The following is a 12,263-nucleotide window of genomic DNA, read 5'->3' as shown; positions in this document are numbered from 1 at the left end:
CACAGTCCCAGCAGAACCTGGTGTTGTAATGTATGAATCTCCACACAAGTCAAATCATGAATCACAGAAGTGTTTTCATGAGCTGTACCGCCAGTAAATACTACTCAGAAACTTTCCACTCCCCTTCAGAGCCAGGTAGCAACGTTACAAACCAAAGATAGCTGCGGCAAAGTGCAAGCTATACACCGACACTGGCTGCGGGCTTAACTGATACAACTTATTTCCATTCCCTGGCCAAGAGGTGGAAACTAAACGTGCTGCAGAGGGAACGTGTCTGGGAGGGAAAATTTTTTTCCCTACAAAAGAAAGTTACATCACATGCAAAAGAAGGTGCGTGACTGGTATCGACTATAAGGATCGGCGCTGCTTGCTACCACGAAACAACCTAAAGCAAGTAAGAGTTTGCACGTGTACATAGGGTCACAGTGTTCCCCTTCGGTATGGCTGGCTTAATGTTGTCAAACACACCCAAACTGTTATAAATCGGAAGATTAATTTGAATTGAAGCTGTTGGGTTTTTGGAACCGCCAGGTACTTATATACAATCCCTCCCACATGCTGAGATCCGAGGAGGAATGCAACGTGTGAGCCCACACCTTACTGACCTAGATAGACACGCACCTTCTTGTTGCGGCTGCTTCTGGCCCCTCAAGAAATAAGCCAAAGATTATGAGTATCTGATCATGACGAGACTTTCTACCACTCCTAAACGCTACCAGTTCAAACTACCCCGATGCACCTCAGCTAGATCAGTACTAGTATGTCATTGCAATCTGCAGGAAGGTAAACTAGGAACCAACAACACTTAAAAAAAAATTATTTCCTACCCAAATAATAAAGAAAGAGGCAGAGAGAAAGATCAGACCTGGTGAACTCTGGCAAGAGCATAGCTTGGAAAAACCAGGTCTGGCAAACCACACACAACGTACGAGAAGCCACCTCCCAAGGTCCCGGAGGCAAACGCAGTCAGAAGTCCATTGGTCTGCTTTGGCAGCCTATTTGCAATGGTCTAGCACTACTGAGCATCATAGTCTGAGATGGTTTTTTATTCTTAAAATTATTTTAATTAATGATCTGGGCACTAAACATACAGTCAAATCCTGACATGTGGAGTGCTTGAAATTTATCACGTCTTAGAGTTAGACTGTAAAATTATTTGGGACTGGGGTGTGTGTGTAACTTCTTTGGAAACAGTAGCATGGAAAGAAGAACCATTTGAATTCCTCACGATCACCTGATTAATTCAAGTGTACAGAATAAGAACTTGCTGTAACCTAAACACTAGCAAAATATGCTGTATATTATGCAACAATTAAATTTCTCTCCTGGTTTTACTTTTGGGGTTTGGGGTTTTTTTGTCTGTTTTTTTTTTTTTCTTTTCTTTTTTTACAGTGACTCTCAATAAAAGACAATCTGACTAGGTCACATTAAACTCAAAATCAAAACACAAATCAACCTCCACGGATGGTCTGCTTTAATGCAGGGGTACTACGCTGGTTCCTCTCCAGTGGAAGAGGAGTTTCAATGCAACTCACAATGAATTAAAGAAAAGACATGATTCATGCAAGTTTCCTTAGATTTGAGAAAACCCATAAGCATGTGGGAAGTAAACAGAGGTAACTGCCAAGATAAACAATGCTCTGCTGCATCCTGATTAGCCTTGGCTCACGGTAAAACAGACAAGGAACAGGTTGAAGCCTGTAACCAGGATGGTCCCCTCTCTCATACCCGCAGGGCCGTAACATACGGCTCGATCACGTATCTACAAAGCAAATGCTCCTGCCCCCCCGCTCGCTACAGCAATTTTCTTCTGGTCTCTCGAATCCTGCCTATGCCTCTTGCTCTAACCTTGTAAAAACTAAATTTCTAACATTTTCCCCATTTTTTGGTGGGACTGGGGACAACAAGCCAACCTGCTCTCTGAACCTACTGCCAACCTCCTGCATTGACAAACACTGGCCTGAGGAACGGACTTTTCTTTCTTTGGGATTACAGACGCAGTGAAGCTGCATCCGGCTTGCGAGCACATCCTACCAGGATGACCAACGCTGTTCCATGGGTTTGCTGTGTTGAATTAAACTAAGCCAGCTGCTGTAGGATTTACACACACACACACGCACCCCCCTCTGTGGAAGACTTTACCCACCCTTCTGAGGGCACGGAGGAGTTGTAGGAAGGACCTTGATGACCATTAGCATTTGAGGGATTCGGTCTGCTCCCACACTGTGGAGAAGGCTGGTTATCGGCCCAAATGAAAGAGCAACCCTGGGTTTAGCCTATCATCCCAGATGCACTCGCTAGCCAGGAGGAGGGTCATAGTGAGAGACCAGGTCTGATACTATAATGGAGATAAGGACTTTAACTTGCACTTGAACGTGTCCACGTTTCCTCACTCCATTTTTTGCCTGGGTTGGCATCTGTTTTTAGAGTACTTGCACACCAGGATGATGTTACCCAGAGGGAGGGGGAGAGAGAGAGAGAGAGAAGAGGAGGTCTGCTCTTTGCCCATGGCAGCAGGATGCTCAGCATCGCCCCAGCGATGCAACTTAACAAGCCTTGCTGCCAACTCTTTGCCACGGTGCAAAGGTTGCAAAGCTCTGTGTCCAGATTTCGTTATTCTCCGACTCCACTGTTACTCAGCAGCGAGCAATATTCCTCGTTTCTTTCCCAGTCACAAGGGCGAAGAGAACAGCAACAGGCAGGTAAAGTGAATCTTCCTAAAATTGCAGATGAGTGTGGACCTTGCTCCAGTCCCAGCAAAGGCTCCCCACAGGTAACCCAGTTTGACTCTCCACTGCAAAAGTGCCTGGATTTCTGTAAATCCTGCAGTCTAGCAGGCCTTATCACACCAGCCTAGCCTATACAGTCATATCGAGCATCAGCTGGGAGAGGCCATAAAGCCTCTGCTGAGCATTACCTCCGCTCCTCAGCAGCTAGACCGACACTTTCCTCTCCATCCCATTACAGCTGAACACACAGCACAAAGCTGCTGGGGAAAAGGTTGTGGGATGCTTGCCTACCTGTCAACAGTACCAGGAGCAATTCACCATGCAAGACACAGAAGACGACTCTACTTAAGCTAATAACTACTGTGGAAAAATGTAGAAGACACAGGCATGAGGGCTGTCCAGTGCAAAACACGAGGGAGGGAGCAAAGCTCTGCCCTCGTTTCTGTTACGGTAACAGAGCAGGAAGGGAATAAGCTGCAGCAGCTGCCACCACCAGCAAAGCATCCCTGAATCATTTCACAGGAACCAAATGCTCGGGCTTTCCATTCTTCCCCACAGACGGACAGCAGCAAGCTTTTTCCCCTCACCGTCATTCACAAAGACAACGCACACGCAGGGGTCCTAGGGCCCTCGAGGGAGACTCAGTGCCTCCTAAAAGACCATCTGGATGCCACCAGCCATGTCACGTGTGCTCCCCCATCCCACGTGGACCTGGGCTGCCACGGCACGCAGAAGCTCTCTGGTTACCCTTTCAAAGGTCACCAGTACAGCGCAGGCCAGAAATTTATCCCATTTATGCCCTCTTCTGACAACTCTGCTCATTTGCATTACTGAGCATTGCGTCTGCGCTGGGAAAAAGTCCAGGTGTCAAACACGGTGGAATATTGAAATGGATGATGCGAGCGCCCCGCTTAAAACACATTTTTACAAGCCTCTTTTTTGCCTGGCTTTTACATACTTACAAACCAAAGTTGTAGGCCCACTAACTCGAATCATTCTCAATAATACTTGAGCCATAGATGTAAAAAGGGGAGACAAGTCCAAAATATAACTGGGGGGAGAAGTATAAATCTGAAAGTCACCACACAACCACCAAAAAAAAAAAAACCAACAACCCCAAACAAAAACCAAACCACCAAAAAACCAAAATCAAAAACCCCACAACAAAAACAACCAAACAAAACCCACACACCACAACGCTCAAGTTGCAGACATGTGATTTCATGTATTTATTTTTCTGAATACAGTTGAGAACTCTTGCAACCGCTGCCTTTCCAAAACTGTTCTGGGTGCACGCGGATACATGCTAAGGTGAAAAACGAGCAAGGAAAACAGACATTCCTTTTAGCTCAAATTTCTCTAGATGCAAATCCAAATGCCACATCAAGATACCAACTTCTGAACAACAGAACAGACAATAATAAATGCAACCTACATTAGTTACAAAGTTTTAAAGTAACTACAAAGAAATAAAGTTATGATAGTAAACATCCTTTTTTGTCTCGTTTAAATAAGAACTCTGGAAAACCTCAGTTGAAATTACAGTAATCTTGCTCTGTAGTTCTAGATAAACACAAGATATCAGTGCACAACTAATTATGTAGTTTATACCAACTTTGATACAACTTCTTCCTTACATAGAAGCACGCAGTTCAGAATTATGTAGTCAAACAAAAATTGACCTTAATTCATTTATTCAGATTTCCTATTTTACATTTATCATCTTAAAAGTGACAGAAGAGAATTTCTTTTTTTATTGGATGGCTATTATTTCAATATGAAATTGAATTCAGTTAAGTAGTCATGGAAATGGCATTATTCACTTTTTTATGTTAGCTCTACTTACATATTTTAATCAAAATATTTTGCATTCAAAATTAACAAATTCAGTTTAAAAAAGTTTGTAAAAAAAAAATCAGTTAAAAAAAAATTCCTTGGATCTGTAAAATGGAGAGATTTAATTGGCTGTTTCCAGCTAAGTGTATCCACCAGGATTTTAGAACTAGTAGATCTTAGCCTTTCATGCATATAGTGTATTCAAAGATACAAGAAGCCTTTTCTTAACTGAAAATTAGCTAATGATCACTGAAATTAATTAGCTGAATCCACCAAAATGGAGAAAGGTTCCTTTCCGCCCCTGTAAAAGAACTGTGCTTTCAAGAGCTTTAAAACTTGAATAACGTGCAGCGGGGACACAGCCAAGGACTTCAGTTAGTTCAGCTGTCTTACGTTCTTTACCACTTGGGCAACAAAGGTGCTGCTCACTGTTTTATTTAAATAATTTAAATATATATCGTAGTAAGTTTTAGCACATTTCAGAAGTATTTATAGAAAGAAAAAAAAAGCTAAAAAGCATGGATGTAACTGTAGATAACAAACTATTATCCACTTTATTAACTCACTGCCTTGAAGAACAAAGCCCACCAGCTCCAGAGCTGGCCCAGACTGTGCAGTCAGATACAACAGAACACCTGCATTGATTGCTTTCCTCTTGCAACAAATATTTCAACAATAAGTACAAAAATGTGTTCCCTTGTTAACACAATGATTAAAATATTGAATGTCCTCCAGATGTCAATTTAACAGACATTGTTATGGCTGTTGTGCTTGATTGGTAAAGCCAAAATGCTGGGGTCCCACTATGCCTACTTAAAGGTACAAGTTTAACATTACAAATTTCCACAGTCCACACCTATGTGGCATGATCTGTTTTAAAAAGCCAGAACTTTTATCTACACTGTAATATGCATCTCAAATCATTTTAAGGTTAAGGAAATGCCCCCATCTACTTATTTTTTTTTTTTATGTGCAAGATGGTCGCATATAAATGAACTTAAACACAACCCACAAAAGCATCAGCTCATAACAGTCAATATTTTACTTCCTAACCTGAGAACATAAATAATCATGTTATTGCGTGTTGAATCTTCACAGAGCCACTTGAAGCAATGGACATTTTTAGTTTTTACAGCATGAAAGCAAAGCTCATTGCCATAGACAATGGCAATAACATTAGTAGTTTCCTGCTTTAGACATTCATCAGTATCCAAGGTTCGTAACAAGGAAGTAGAAATAAGTTCAGTTGCTTTTAGAAGATATTAAGGCAAATACACAGAACAACTGAATCTCTGGGTGCTCCTCCTGCACAAAGGCAAATTCCTCAGATCAAGAGCGAGATTATCTACACCCCCTATGTTGCTAGGATGAAAAGCGCTGGGACATAAGCCACCCGAGAAGAGAGCACAATGAAAACATTCCTGTCACGGTACACCTCCAGCAACTATGAAAATAAACAGTTTAATCACCTTCGCAAATCAGCAGATTCATCTTCCACTGTGAGATCTGTCTGTACCATCTCCTGTTTCAGTTCTCCGATTTCTGAGGCAATTGTGTCAATGAGCTAGAAAGGGACAAAAATAGTATGACGTCAAGTGAGTGGAAGAGGCGTGGAAAAGAAGCCCGGGCAAGTTTAGTCACTAGAGATTACAAACCTTTTTTTTTTTTTTTTAAATTGCATCCTTTTTGGACTTCCCCTTGCAAAGGAAAAAGTAAGGGTTGGGGCCACTTATAATCAGAGGAAGAATAATTCCCATTCTGTTCCAGTACAAAACCTTCCAGGTTGGCTAGCTTTTTAATGTAAATATATTAAATCTGCAGCCTCAACATATTATACAACAGCTTAAAAGACCTAAATTATTTGATCGTTTGTGGCATTTACTTTCTCAAATAAAAAGAAAAAAATATAATTAGAAGAGTTCCATCTGCAAAAGTTATTTCAGAAGGGACGATAAGGCAGCATTACAATACTGTGGTGGATGAAAAGTAACAAAGCAAGAAGGACGTGGGCGGCTGCTTTTCACATGATGTCTTGGACTGCACTTGAACAGAACAACTCAATTAAGAGAACTGCCTTGTAACACTTCAGCTCAGGTGGAACACAACCCTAATTTTGGACACGGGGGCAAGCACTCATTTTAAAGTGGACGAGATTAGCACTAGGGCTGTATTCTGAGACCTACAGCATTTGCTAGCCAGATGTCTGGGAAACGTTTTGTTGAGCAGAAACCAACGATGCAGTTTGCAAGGCATGCTGTCTTGGACATTCTTTGCAGCGACTGCATCAAGTTTGCTTGCCGCACCGCACCATGACAGTATATAAACCTTGGCAGCGTTCCCCCTCTCCTGCCTGGAGTGAAACCTGCCATGAAAAGGTTTGCAGCGATGCCATCTCCCACTCTACCACCACCCCTGCGCCTCAGAGCAAACAAACAAAAACCTTGGCAGACGAAGTAAAAAGAACTTTCCGGTCCAAGTTAGAGCAGTCTGCATAGTCACCCCCAAGACACGACCCTGAGTCCCACTAGCGTTTGGTAGCTCAGTACAGCAGCGTTTTCAAAGAATTGCAGGCAACATTTTCCTATACTGTTTTATTTGAAGTTTTCCTCTACCTCAGAAATTCATACCCTCCTTTGCTGTGCAGCATTATTCCGATCAATTCAAAAAAAGTTTCAGCCTTCGCTTACAATAGGCCAACTCCATTAAGTATACCTTAAGCGAGAATGAATTACCATACACTACACCCATACCACAGGCTTCTTTCTGTCAAGGTCAGAGCTCCCAGCCATACCGTACCACTGACATTACAGTTCACAAAGATCTTCCATCTGCTGACTCTCAAACACCCTGAGTCACTGCGGCAAGATGTGAGCAACGCCTTCCTGACCGTGAGAAAGAGCAGCAGGAGGAACCCGCGTCGTCCTGACAGAGCGGCCTCGCACCTCACCGCAGCACTCGGTGCCCCGGCGAAACAGCACCTCCAAAACAGAGCCACCGAGTGCCCTGCTAGGCACAGGTAAATGCATTCCTCCTTTCGCATAAGGGATGAATCCAGCCCCCACGCTGGCTGTACACAGCGAGAAATGCACGTGCCACTGCTGTCGGAGGAGCCTCGCTAGAAAGCCATTGCATCATCACGCACGTCTGACGGTGGTTACGGGCAGCAGCACCCCTTTAAAGGGAAGCTGTGACCCACGTGCTCAGAGAGCAGTACCAGGCTCTAGCCAATACACGGCCGACTGCATCTTGCAGATCACACTGCTTTGTTTTTTCTCTTTTAAAGCCTCTTCCTCCTTAGCATCATCATCCTTAATACATTTATTCTTGTAATCCTCTGAAATGCAATGCAGCTGCAATTCTCACTGCCCTGATGGAGGAGGAGTCTCAAGCTACGGTGTGCTGCCCCGAAACAGCGAGGTTCCACTTCTTCCCTCAGGCTGGCTTGGCTGTTCATCCAGCCCTGTTAGCTGGTTCAGCTTGCTAAAAGGTTGGAAGACTTTTTCACTTTGTCTTTTGGTTAGTTTTCTGCTGGCTTAATGACCTGAACCTAATCTCTGAGGGGGTCAGACAAGCTCCAGAGCAGAAACTAGGAAACAGAGGACAGCAGCCGGCCGGGAGCACATTTGCCCCTTTCGGCAAGTCACTAGATCCCATCAGCCCCAGTGTGAAATCACGCCCTGTTGCTCAGCCCCCCCAGTACACAGCCCAGGGTTTGGGCTGTTTGTGCTGACCTTGGAACAGAGAACCTATGCCCCGGCTTAGGCACCCCGAACTAGCCAACAACTGGATCGGCCACCCAAGAGTCTGCCATCTGACCAGGACGCCTCTGGAATTCAGACCACTCAGGTCTTCCAGCCATCCCCTCAGCAGCAGGAAACATGCTTTTGGGCTGACACTTACTAATGAAAAAAATGACTACCAGCCTCCACAGGGAATGAAAAGCCGCACGCCCCTGTCACGCACTGTATTCAGAGTGGGCGTGCGCACGTGACAGTCTACGAAACAACTCCCGGGATATTTAATCAAATATTTTTCTTTTTAAAATAACACCTGAAATTATGACAAGCCATGCCTAGATTTCAAGTCAACCACTAAAAGAACAAAAATTTAAATAAATTTTTTAATCATGTGGATTGCTGTTCAGGTTTTAAGGAAAAAGAAAGCAATTCACTGTGGAAAGTCTTTGGCTACAAACCCAAACTACAGCTGATGTACTTAGCCATTTTTTATAACAGCAATCTTTCTGTACCTTTAAAGTAGAGAGAGATCCACTAGTTCAGTTCAGCAGTCAATTAATTCAAAACAGAGAAGCTGACTACAAGTGTAAAAAGACAGAAAAAGTGTATTTCTCTTCCAAGCTGTGACTAAGCAGTAGAAGTGGAAGGATCAGCTCTACTAGACCTAAATCTCTGATGAGCAATCTGTAGTCTCCAGCTACAATAATCACTCTTAAACTATTCAATTAGTTTCAAACATGCATGTGCCTTCTTATAGTTCTAAATAACTAACGGCATTCTAAAATACTGACACAATGGATTTCTTGTTATTTGTATCAAGATGTATGAACCACAAGTCAAAAAACCCCTAATAAATATATGTTCAGAAAGAAATACACAGTTCAGAAAGAAATATACAATTTGCCATTTTTAAATAAGGAGTGTGACAAGTATATGGAAAAAACAGAGCACACCTTTGGTGTACAAAATCCATTCCAGGTTTAATTACAGCCTATCAATTACTTAAATCAGGATTTCCTCTTCCCGGATTAAAATCACATTTCATAACTGATGGCGCTTCTCAGTGGAAAATACAGCCAAGGGGCTTGCTTTATTAAAGAAAACAAGTTCCAATGTCAAAACAGAAGCAAAAAATATTCAGTTTTAAGTACCTGCTAAATTCCCCCAGTCTTCATTCATTATTAGGTCTGCTAAGTGCCATGAGGTAGTCAAACACAACCATACAAGTTGTTACTGCTAAGAAAGATACACACTGCTGATGCAAGTCTTACTATGTCTCTACAGCTTTTGCAGCCTTCTCATCCCTTCTGGTTCTGCTGAAGCTTTTCATTTCAGTTCCTTAAAACAGCTCGTAATTGCTCAGCACAGTCTTCTGTTCGCTTTTTTTACTCCCTTATCCTTCGCACCTTTACCTTCATCTTGGTGTACATCTCACCACTTCCCTGCCCTATATTTTCTCTCCTCCATTCAGGAGCGACATGTTTCAAGTATGCAAACACAAGACTTGCAAATTTTAATTGATTTCAGTGTCAGGAAATGGAACTTTTAGATTAAGAGGCAGACGGACTTAAATTAAGGCAATATCCTTCTCTTCCCAGCTGCACTGGGCACTAGGTTTCTACCTTCCGTATTAGCCTCCAAACAGTCGGTTTCTCAGATGAAATCCTCCCAGTCTCTCCAGCAGCTGAATGAGTAAAGTGGAATTCATTCTCTGTCTGCTGTGAAGTTTCTAGTATTTCAGATCTCCTAACCTCCCGACTGCTCCAATAAGGCAGCATGCAGCCCTCCCTTGCTGCAGCAACTCTGTGCCACTGTTAAAACCTTTCCAGAGGTGCACCTGAACACAATTGAGAGTTGAATTATTATTTGAACTGACCAGATTACAGCCTTTTCTCTTTTCCCACCGGGCAGCCACAAAGGCTCTAATGCGGAGTCATGAACGCAGCCACGTCAGGAACAGAATGGGCTTATGTGCTTCATCCAGCAGTAACGGCTAAAACATTAACTTTTCTAACTGATGAAGCAAGGCTCAGTTTTTAGTTTTTAAATCACAGCATTCCCTGAAGATACTTCCTATTCACTGTGAGAGTGTGAAGTTTTTCAAGCACCAAGTAGTCATGAATATGAGCAATTTAGCCAGCTGTAAACATATTAGGGCTTCCTGTCCTGGCTTGCCTGGAGCCATCTGGGAAGGAAGGCACCACTAGTCAGCTACCAGCACACAGCATGAGTCAGCGCCTGGCATCTCATTATAGATGGCAACTGATTCACAATGATCTGCTACTATATTTGACCATTTAAAATATGAACTCGTGATGGGAATCACTACCTGAAGCTCAACACCTTACTAAACACTATTCAAGGATTTAATCTGTTACTTAAACAGACCTACTGTAGATAAGAGCTCTGCCCCATGCAATACTGAGTAAGGTCAGCAGAGCAGCCTTTTCACCGAATTAGCAATATAACTCTACTCCAGTGCTACACGTGCTGCTCACCCTGTCTGATCCCCCGTTGCAGGGCCTGATGGGGGGGGGGACAGGGATCACAAAGGGCCCAGGGAGAGCACGAAACCAGAGGAATCACCGCCACGCCCAGCTCCGTCCATTGCATAGAGCATGGTGAGACCTAAGGCCATCAGACAAGTATCTTAAAAGACTGTCAATCTCAGAATAATCAAGCTGGAATTGACCATCTCTTCGTTTTCAAGGGATTATCGTCAAACCACTGAACGGGATTATGTCAACTCTGCATGGCAACAGATGTGTCTCTTTCAACAGTCTTCCTTCAAACGTCAGCTGTTTGCTTAAGGTTCAAGCAGAGCAGGAGACAGGCTGCTTGGCAATCCCCTGGCTTCTTCAAAGCAATCGACCATCCCCACAGGGAAGCTGGTCAGGAATAAGGGGAGGGCGAGGCGATGCTCCACCCAACTCTCAAGGTATGCCCAGCGTTTACTTTCCCGGGACCCGCACCCAAGGAGAGGCAGGGAGCCGAAGTGCCTCGGGAGCAGCCGCGTGCGGCCGGCTGGGCACGGGAAGCCGCCTGACGCCGACTGCATGCCCCACCGCAGCAGCTGCGGCTAGCGGATTTGTGCCGTAACAACGCGTAGAAGCTGTAAAGATGGCAAGGGGGAGATTTGGGCAGCTGGTTGGAGGTATGGGGGCAGCAGGTATTGAGAGGAGCAGAGTGGAAACCATGTGCTTCTGCTTCAAAGACAGAAAGGGGAAACGGTAAGCAAAGCGGAGAAACCTTCTGTTACATTAGCAGCTGCTTTTGAATCATAAGCTGCCAGCACCCCAGCCCAGACTTCTTTCCCTACAAAACTTCCTACGCTGGTAACTGCATGAAAGCTAAACTGCTATTCCCCATAAAGCGGCTGCTAGACACAACGGCAGGATGAATCAGCTCTGCGTAAGTAGCTCCTCTTCGTGGGCAACATCACCTTAGTCTTTGCACCCACAAGACCAACCGTAGCCATAAAGAACCATCACAGGAGCAAGCGCGCCCTGTCCTCCGACGCATCCACAGAGATTAAGTGGCTCACAGGCCAACCGTTTGCACAACAAAAGAGTTTTTCAGCATCTTTCCTTGAGAACTAGACAATATGAGGAGCCCTCCACAGCAGCAGCCACGGGCTTTCAGCCACCACCTCAACACCTGCCTGGGTTGCTCTCTGGCTGTTAACTGACTTAACTGTGTTAACTAGCTTCAACCAGAGTTGGAAGAAAAAAAAACCAAAACAAAACTAAAAAAAACCCCAAAAAACCAAACAACACACTCATGAAACAACTCCCTCCCAGAAAACAAAATCTCTAGGCACTGCAGCAAAGAATTCTAATCCAACTTGTACTAACAGCATGATAACATGCTCAAAAATTCAAGCTGACACTCCACACTTCACGCTATCATTTCGTATATCAGTTTGGCCCTGGAAGATGAAATGGATCTACAATGCAAAGGA

The 12,263-nt window shown here is 43.9% G+C and overlaps 1 protein-coding gene across 13 annotated transcripts in view; it reads right to left on the bottom strand.

Moving 5' to 3' along the window:
• Positions 1-12,263, bottom strand: part of RIN2 (Ras and Rab interactor 2) — a 123,352-nt gene that overhangs the window by 32,469 nt on the left and 78,620 nt on the right. For 12 of the 13 annotated variants that reach the window (XM_075497120.1, XM_075497121.1, XM_075497123.1 and 9 more), the window contains one exon: positions 6,035-6,129. The exons of the other annotated variant lie outside the window; for it this stretch is intronic. In XM_075497120.1, the coding sequence (XP_075353235.1) occupies positions 6,035-6,129 (95 nt within the window). The remainder of the gene's footprint in view (positions 1-6,034; positions 6,130-12,263) is intronic. 13 annotated transcript variants of the gene reach the window in all.

This window comes from Mycteria americana, chromosome 3 (genome assembly GCF_035582795.1).
Source record: "Mycteria americana isolate JAX WOST 10 ecotype Jacksonville Zoo and Gardens chromosome 3, USCA_MyAme_1.0, whole genome shotgun sequence".
Classification (NCBI taxonomy): Eukaryota; Metazoa; Chordata; class Aves; order Ciconiiformes; family Ciconiidae; genus Mycteria; species Mycteria americana.
Note: the sequence above shows the minus strand (reverse complement) of the source record. Positions and strands in the feature narration are given on the sequence as shown.